The 9,968-nt window shown below is 43.4% G+C and overlaps 1 protein-coding gene across 1 annotated transcript in view; it reads left to right on the forward strand.

Annotated features, from left to right (window-relative positions):
* Window positions 1–4,070, forward strand: part of LOC138265049 (hepatitis A virus cellular receptor 1-like) — a 59,308-nt gene extending 55,238 nt beyond the window's left edge. The window contains exons 5-6 of the mRNA XM_069212597.1: window positions 3,271–3,342; window positions 4,066–4,070. Coding sequence (XP_069068698.1) covers window positions 3,271–3,342; window positions 4,066–4,070 — 77 coding nt within the window. The remainder of the gene's footprint in view (window positions 1–3,270; window positions 3,343–4,065) is intronic.
* The last annotated feature ends 5,898 nt before the right edge of the window (window positions 4,071–9,968 follow it).

The raw sequence follows: 9,968 nt of genomic DNA on the forward strand, positions 1-9,968 counted from the left end.
GAGTCATATCAGAGAGCTTCCCAATTAGCAGGGGAACAAGGCAGGGCTGTCCCCTTTCCCCCCTGTTGTTCGCCCTGGCGATGGAACCACTGGCCGCGCGTGTCCGTGCAAAAACAGAAGAATGGGGGGTGGTAAGGAACGGCACATCCCACGTCATATCATTGTATGCAGATGATGCTTTGATCTATATACGCAGTGTTGGGGAGGCACTGCCCCTGGTGATGTCATTGCTACGCGAGTTTGGAGAGATATCGGGCTTGATAGTTAATTGGGGGAAATCCTGTATATTCCCACTGGTTGGCCGGTCCCCAGCGAGACGAGAGAACACTTCACCAGGCCCATTAAAATGGTGCTTCGACACATTCAAATATCTCGGGGTTAACGTCTATCACAGTGCTGAAGACCTCAGGGATGGCAACCTGGGGAGAGCGGTGACATCTATAAAGAGCTCATTGCGTTTCTGGAATAAATTACCGCTCTCACCATTGGGAAAAGTTGCCATAGCCAACATGCTAGTGCTGCCCAGGCTGCTATATCACTTCGCTGCCCTGCCGATCATAATTCCTAAAAGTTTCTTCAACAGTTTAAATTCTGCATTGGTGCAGCTGGTATGGGGTGATGGCAGAAGGCGAGTCGCACTCAACACACTATATCACCCAGTGGCGGCGGGTGGACTGGGAGCCCCTAACTTTGAGCTCTACTCTGCGGCAGCACAGCTGCAGTGGATCTCAAATTGGATTCATAACTCGGGGTCGGCGGAAGCTGCCTGGCTGGTAACCCGACTCCGGGGAGTCCCCCTGCTTGAGTGGCTCTCGAGCAAGCAAACTAAAAGCACATGCGCAAACCCATTGATGGCAGCAGCACATGCATACTGGAAGAAGTATATTCAAAAAGATGCCAAAAAAATTCCCTACTCACCTCTCATACCACTAGAACGAATCCCTGGATGGGTGACAACTGGTTCTCACCTATCCGCAACCTGGATAGAAGCGGGCATAAGCACGGTAGGAGAATGCTTCGAGGAAGGAAAACTAATGTCCTTCGAAGATATACAGGCCCTCACAGAGATCAGCCCAGGGCAATTTCTGACATACCACGCTATATGTCATGCAATTAGAGGTACATGGGGGCCCGGGGACGCTGAGCCAGACATCTCAATAAACCTACACCATATGCTGAGCTACGACACACGTGAAAAAGTAGTCTCAAATACATACAAACTACTAAATAAGCCCCCGGAGTCTAATCTGCAGAAAGCCCGAGAAAGGTGGAATGCCGTACTGCCTGACCCGATCACAGAGACAGAATGGTCAAAAGCCCTGAGCCACACACGCGAGGTCTCAAGGAACCCCAGATTCCGATACACACAATTTAATTACTTACATCAGACTTATTTAGCGCCAGCCAGAATTAAACGTATGATCCCTGGATCGGACCCAACTTGCCCTAGATGTAAAACCCCAGCAGCACAGTTTTATCATATGGTCTGGGAGTGCCCGCAGGTAAGGGGGGAGTGGACCGCGCTGACCACTGCACTGTCGGAAATGACTGGCCTGGGCTTGGACGCGAACCCCAAATCCTGTCTACTTGGCCTCAGGACCAGAACAAAAAGGAGCAAATTTATGCACAGATTCGTAGACCTGGCTTATGCAATGTACAAAAGACTAATAGCCATGAACTGGAAGGCCTCTAAGGCCCCTGACCATGGAGCTTGGCTCGCTCTTACGCTTCGCTGGACACGTGCTGAATATCAGGTACTAACGAAACTGGCGCGAGGTGGTCCTCGACACTCGGGCTGTGAAACCTGGGGCACATTGGTCTCCAAACTAGAAACAAAGAATGACGAAAAACCTCCCTGAATAGCAGTCAGACGCGATAACATAGACAATTGTAGGTTTCACCCCGGTTGCAATACCACAGTAATCATGAGTAGCGCACACACCTGCCAATGGTGCCTAAGCACAGATATAAATACACTGCACCCCCAAATACACACTAGCCAATTAATACACACAGCCCATCGTCCCCAACTAGTAAACTCAGGGTCTTCAGAAGTTAAGTTGCCCCTTCCCCCGCCCCCGCTCTCTCCCGTCCATCTTAGGGTTCGCCCTGAACTAGAACTCTTGCAGGCATCGAAACCTCCGCACGAAAGATAGTATCAAATGCGTGAACTAGCAATGCCTGTAAGTACAGACATAAAAGCGCGGATCTAGCGGTGTACGAAAGTTATTGGTTGTTTGTTAAATCTAATAAATAAGCGCCCAGCAAACTATTGTAACTGTAAACATCCTATCACTGCTGCTAAATGGATGCATCGAAATGTTTGATTTTATTGAAAATTTAATAAAAATATGTTAAAAAAATAAAAAAAAACAAGAAACAACAAAACCTACTTCCATGGTAACCACCACGGGAAAATCAGAAACTACCAGCACCCCAACTTCAACTGCAGGTATCTGTTTTTGTTAAAAAATGTTGTTGCTCATTTTAATTGCTGCACACAAACACAAGTATTTTTATCAAGTGTCTTCCATTTTGCCTTTCCCTTTCTCCTGTTTTTTTCATTTCACCACCCACTTTGTTTGAAAGTCATATCTTAAATATTTCTTCTTTGTTGATTTCATATTTTACTTCCAAGTATTTAAAAATATTAATTGTTGAATGAAGCACCTAAATAGTAATTTGGTGGATGAAATTCATCCTCTGTAACTCAGCAAAAATACTGTCCAGATGATCTTGACTAAGCAAATATCAACAGACAATGAAAGAGCAGATGGAGCATCGGTTTCTTTTTGATCGTAGTATTCTTTCACCTAAATCTGAATCCACATTAAAATCCTTATTACATGTGACCTGTTAGTTGTGTTGTGATTGGACTTGGTACAGAATTGGCATAGCCATAAGAATTATCAGTTTGTCGGCAACATGTCTAGTCATAACAACACCAGCAATAGAACTCACTAGGTATAGCTGTAATAGTCTTCAGATTGAATATTGTGGAGAAGCATATGTAAATTGCCACACTAAGAGTGTTCATGCATGTTATTCTCCACAAACATATTTTCCAATAATTTAACCAGTCCGAATGAGTAGGAGCGCACAATAAAAAGAATTTTGGAAGAGGGACAATTATATCAATTATATTGAGAAACTCATAGTCAGGGCAAACATTAAGCACCCCGTGTTGTAAAAATCACTGATCTCAAATTTGGATTACTGCATTAGATCATTCTCTGTAGTAATGTGTTTTGTTTTTTCTCTTGTAACAAGAAACGACAAAACCTACTACCATGGTAACCACAGGGACATCTCAAAGTACAAGCACATTATCTTCAACTGCAGGTATCCTCTTTGGTTCATGTTTCTGTTTTTCAGTGTCACTCACAAGCACAGTTTATTTTATTTTGTGCCTTTTATTTCTCCTTTCTTTAGCCTTTCTTTTCATTTCAATCATTCTTTCTATTTATTTTTAATCTTTTAATTCTATCTCGATTTCTGTTTTATATTTTACTTTTGAATGCTTAAACACATGTACTTTTCAAACCAAGAGCCTGATTCTTTACTTGGTAGATGTGGGGCATCCAATGTAAAAAGGCAATTATGCAATCCACAGGACTATGGGTATACAAATATAAATGAACACTGAATCCCTTGTTTACAGACGTAATGGTACACTTTCGTATAAGTGTCTGATTTTTTTCCATTTCACAAAGGCATTTTAGGAGTAGTATCTTTATGCCTGCGGAGACTCCACAATAGTGGAGAGATCTGCACATAAAAAGATAGGTGCTCATAAAGAGCTTACTAGAAAAATTATTCTATGAATTGGAAAGAAACATAAAACTTTCACAAAAGTGTACGTTTACCTTTGTTAGTCAGGCCCTGAGTACTCATATGAAGGATTTGTTGTTTTGAGACTGAAGACTGCTTGCTCTTAAATCTGAATTCACCAAAAAATAATTTTTTATGAACGACTCATTAGTTGCAAATGGTATGTAGCACAAATTACGTGGCCCCTGGGAATTGACCATTTAGCAGAAATAACATTTGTCTGTTACACTCCAGCTTGAGGATTCACTTACTACAAGCTGGGTCACTCTTCAGATGGAATACAGGGAAATAAACGTTTGGCAGCTGTGCTGGGTTGGTTGACAAGTTTCAGAATCTGGGCCTAAGTGTTTTAACCATCACTGATAGCAGTTCACATTACTGCTTCAGCTTATTCACTGTATAAATGTAGTGTGTTTTTTGTCTTATCGCAAGAAACAACAAAACCTACTTCTATGGTAACCCCCACGGAAACATCAGAAACTACAAGCACACCAACTTCAACTGCAGGTATCTTTTTTTGTTCAAACTTTTTGTTGCTCATTTTAATTGCTGCACACAAACACAAGTATTGTTATCAAGTGTCTTCCATTTTGCCTTTCCCTTTCTTCTGTTTCTTTAATTTCACCACCCACTTCGTTTGAAAGTCAGATCTTAAATATTTCTTGTTTGTTGATTTCATATTTTACTTCCAAGTATTTAAAAATATGAATTGTTGAATGAAGCACCTAAATAATAATTTGGAGGATGAGAGTCATCCTCTGTAACACAACAAAAATACTGTCCAGATGATCTTGACTATGTAAATATCAACAGACAATGAAAGAGCAGATTGCTTTTTGACCGTAGTATCCTTCCACCTAAATCTGAATCCACAGTAAAATCCTTATTACATGTGATCTGTTAGTTGTGTTGTGATTCGACTTGGTACAAAAATGGCATAGCCATCAGAATTATCAGTTTGTCAGCAACACGTCTAATCATCACAAGCCCTTTTTTGGCTATTTGGGGTAGTTCGCGCTTAGGCCTTCATAACTTTTTGTCCACGTAAGCTATCGATGCCAAATTTGTGTCCTTTCTTTCCAACATCCCATGGATTCTAAAGGTACCCAGAGGTTGTGGTTTACCCTGGAGGAGATTAAGAAATTAGCCAAAATAGAGCAAAAAGTTTGTTTTTTTCAAAAAAATTTGAAAAAGGGCTGCCCAAGAAGACTTGTGGTTTTTCCCCTGAAAATGGCATCAACAAAGGGGTTGTGGTGCTAAAATCACCAGCTTCCCAGCTTTCAGGAAAAGGCAGACTTGAATCAGAAAACCACATTTTTCAACATAATTTTGGCATTTTCCTGAGACATACACCATTTTTACAATTTTTTTGTGTTTTCAGCCTCCTTCCAGTTAGTGACAGAAATGGGTGTGAAACCAATGCTGGATCCCGAAAAGCTAACTATTTTTGAAAAATAAACACAATTCTGAATGCAGCAAAGGTTCATTTGTGTAGATCCTACAAGGTTTTCCTACAGAAAATAACAACTGAAATAAAAAAAAAAAAAATTGAAATTGAGCTGAAAACAACAGCCATTTTTCTTTATGTTTTACTCTGTAACTTTTTCATGCGATGTCAGATTTTTTAAAGCAATATACCGTTATGTCTGCTGGACTCTTCTGGTTGCGGGGATATATAGGGCTTGTAGGTTCATCAAGAACCCTAGGTACCCAGAGCCAATAAATGAGCTGCACCCTGCAGTTGGTTTTCATTCTATACTGGGTATACAGCAATTCATTTGCTGAAATATGAAGAGTGAAAAACAGGTATCAAGAAAACCTTTGTATTTCCAAAATGGGCTCAAGATAAGGTGTTGAGGAGCAGTGGTTATTTGCACATCTCTGAATTCCTGGGTGCCCATACTAGCATGTGAATTGCAGGGCATTTCTCAAATAGACGTCTTTTTTACACACTCTCTTATATTTGGAAGGAAAAAATGTAGAGAAAGACAAGGGGCAATAACACTTGTTTTGCTATTCTATGTTCCCCCAAGTCTCCCGATAAAAATGGGTAGGCCTAGCGCCTGCAACAGGAAATGCCCCAAAACACAACGTGGACACATCCCATTTTTTGACAGAAAACAGAGGTGTTTTTGCAAAGTGCCTACCTGTAGATTTTGACCTCTAGCTCAGCCGGCACCTAGGGAAACCTACCAAACCTGTGCATGTTTGAAAACTAGAGACCTAGGGGAATCCAAGATGGGGTGACTTGTGGGGCTCTGACCAGGTTCTATTACCCAGAATCCTTTGCAAACCTCAAAATGTGGCTAAAAAAACACATTTTCCTCACATTTCGGTGATAGAAAGTTCTGGAATCTGAGAGGAGCCACAAATTTCCTTCCACCCAGCGCTCCCCCAAGTCTCCCGACAAAAATGATACCTCACTTGTGTGGGTAGGCCTAGCGCCCGCGACAGGAATGGATCACACAAGGGTCAATGGTAGTCCTTGCATGAGGGCTACTGTTAACCCTGGAGTGATCCATTCCTGTAGCAGGCACTAGGCGCAGGCACACAAGCGGGGTTGTGTTTTTATCAGGACAAGTGGGGAAACACTGGGTGGTATGAATTTTGAGGATCCCTGCACATTCCTGTAGTTTCTGTGATAAAAAAGAAAGGAAAAATAGTGGTTTTAATCAACGTTTCACTTTTGCAGGGTATTCTGGGTAAGAAAACTTTGTTAAATCCAAAAACGCCACATTTACGTGGGCTGCTTTGGGTGTCTAGTTTTCAGAAATGTCTGCATTTTGTAGGTTTCCTATATGGCTGCAGAGCCCAGGACCAAATACTTAGGTGACTGTCTTAAAAAATGAGGCTGTTTTGTGGTAGGTAATTTTAATGTCTCCACAATCCGTTTTGGGTACTTCCCTGTTGTGGTCACTTGCCCACTCACTAAAGTGAGGCAGTTTTTCGCTGGAGACTTAGTGGAACTTGGGGCTCCCTGCAGATCCCTGGACTTCTGCTCATTGGAACGCAAGGCAAATGTGTTTTTTAAGCACAGTTTGTGATTTCAAGGGGATTCTGGGTGAAGGAAAACTGGTGAGAGCCACGCAGGTCCTGAACCCTTGGACTCCCCTGGTACTAGTTTGTAAAAGTTAACCCACCACTCACACTGGTTGGTTTTAGCACCTCCAGAAATTATGGTTTCAAAGCATGAATACTTATCAAAGTATCTGAATATTGAAACCAAGCCTTCTGAAGGTGGATCATAAAGCCGCGTCCAGGCACCAAACTCTTTATGGTCCATTCACATGCCATTCACACACAACAAACAACCCTTTCATATCTCCAGCCACGGGTCCAATCACTGCACTCACATTAACTTACCGCTGCCAGACAAGGGCCCATCACATGCACACGCCACAGAACGGAATAAGTTTGACTACATTTTACCACCTGTCAAGTAACTGCCTCCTTCCTTAACATTACCAAATGCATGCGTAACAAACCTTTACTAATAACTCCTGTGACAGCCACCTGAGGCTCAGGAAGACATGTTTTTCATTTGCCTTTAACGCACTTTCTGTGCTAAATCCAACTCCTTCCAGTCTGTGGATGCAAGTTGGAGGTGTCCGAGTATGCCGTACAAAGCGATTCCTCAAACTGAGTGAGCATATCTACCTTTGAAACTAAGGGAGACATGCTGGGGATTTCTCATGATGTTACCTAAAGAGAAGGTCATAGGCTATGAAAAAGGGTAGTGTTTGGTACATAGGGGAGTCCATGAGAACGTAGCATATGTCCCAGCCAACATTATGTGCAGTGATGTGACTGTAATGCACTTCTACAGCAAAATGAACATCTACGAAGTTCTGATGGAGGATGAACATGAAAAGCAGGTCAAACACTGACCTATACAAGTCATTCTCCTTCAGTGCTGGGATGGCACCAATGGGTTTGAATCCATAGGTGTAGATGATGTACATCTGTACTACCTTTACTATCTGCCTTCTACCTGTGCAATAACACTGTGAAGGCACACCTACCATAAGCTTTCCTTACCCATTCATGTCTCTGTTCTCATCAGAGTACTGGCTAATCCTGTATAATTGCCAAGTGAACCTATACTAGTTTGTGGATGCAAGTTGGGGGTTTCCAAGTATGCCGTACAAAGTGATTCCTCGAACTGAGAGAAACCGTTGAAAGTAAGGTAGACATGCTGGTGAAGAAAGGGTACTCCATGACAATGTGGCATATGTTCTGTCCACTAGTATATGCAGTAGGGGGAATATAATGCATGTTAATTGAACAGAACACTGACCACGTTCTGACGGTGGATTTAGCTCTCAAGCAGTCCAAAAGGAAGTCCATGATGAAGTAAAATTCTGTGGCTCCTTGCCTAACGAAGCAGTGGCCCATGGACGTTCGGTATCCATGCACTGCCACTGAAAGGATTACCCAACGGCAGCTCAACCTCAGTCGATTTCCCAGAACTTTGCTTTAGTATGATACAACGTAAAGCAAGTAGGGATACAGAGGCCTGGTTGTGATGGACACTGGGGACAGTAATACCAACTCTCCTGCCGCTTTCCATGCTTCCAGCACACTTTACAGCGACGACATGGACGATCCTTTTTGGGTGTTTTAGGAATGCAATCAGCAAAGTGTCGCTCCTGCAGCCTTGCCACATCCTCCAGAACATAAGAGGTGGAGGCTGCTGCTGCTTCTGTAACAGCAGTGAGGCTTTCAATTACAGACAACCGGAAGTCAAGGAAAGTCATGAGTCTTCCTGTGGTTGTCTGACGGTAAACAACATAAGCATTATATGTTGCCATCTGAATCAGGTGGGTAAACAGTTTCTTGTACGTAGTGCGAGTTTTACGACACGCATTGTATGGTTGAAGAACCTGGTCGTTCTTGTCCACTCCGCCCATGTACTTATTGTAATCAAGTATACAGATGGGCTTGTGGACTTCGGCCATCTGACCCCAAACCGTAATGGGAGAAGTGCTCTCATCATGAATAGTAGTGAGCACGTATACATCACGCCTATCTAAGAACTTGACTGCGAGCAGTTTGTTAGAACGCAATGCAGTACTCTGGGATTTCTGGAACTTCTTGCAAACAAGCTCCTGCGGGAATCCTTTGCGGTTACAATGAACTGTACCGCAGGCCACAGTGCCAGCTTTGTAGAGCTCACTGAACAGCTCTACTCCTGCATATAAATTGTCCACATAAAGGTTATAACCTTTGTGAAGAAGTGGCTAGACAAGTTCCCATACAATCATACCTGTGACCCCTAACGCGGGAGGGCAACCTACAGGGTTTAGGGTAGAGTCCTTCCCTGTATACACTCTCAAGCTGTACATATAGCCAGCAGAGCTCTCACACAGCATGTACAGCTTTATGCCATAGCGAGCTCTTTTGCTCGCAATGTACTGTCTGAAAGGCAGCCGTCCTTTGTACAGGATCAAGGACTCATCGACTGCTATAATCTTTCCAGGAGTATAGATCTCTGGAAACCTGGCAGACAAATGTGCCACGACAGGCCGAATTTTGAACAACCTGTCATGGTCTGGATGGTCCCGGGGCAATGCAGCAGCATTGTCACTGAAATGCAGCATGCGCTGCAGTAGCAAAAAACGATCTCTGCTCATGTATGGAGCGAAGATGGGGGTTACCCAAACCGTGCGAGTCGTCCAGTAGGACTGCAAGGTGGGTTTCTGCACTAACCCCATTTTGAGCGTAAGGCCCAAAAATATCTTCAACTCCGCCAGCGAAGTTGGGGTCCATTGGCGTGCCCTAGAACGGGGCCCTAGGGTGCCTCCACGCTCCCTCAGAAATTGGTCTGCACGCAAATTTGTTGGCTACACAATTTCCTGAAGGAAGTCAACATCCAAAAATAGATGGACGTAGTCGACTGGCAAAAAGTTAGCTGTATCGACTTTACATCCAGTGTCACCAGTAAAAGGTGGAATTTGGGGCTGAACTAAACAGGGGGGCTGCCAAGAGAGCACTCTCTCTGTGCTTGTGGCCGCATGGACCTGCTCTCTGGGTTCGACTAACCCGAAGTTGTCCCGCTGCACAGACTGTGCTTGCGAAGGGACAGCACGGCCATCGTCATCCTCTCCTTCAGAATCACTGGAAGAGGTGTCGTCAGA

The sequence above is a fragment of the Pleurodeles waltl genome, chromosome 11 (assembly GCF_031143425.1).
Source record: "Pleurodeles waltl isolate 20211129_DDA chromosome 11, aPleWal1.hap1.20221129, whole genome shotgun sequence".
NCBI lineage: Eukaryota > Metazoa > Chordata > Amphibia > Caudata > Salamandridae > Pleurodeles > Pleurodeles waltl.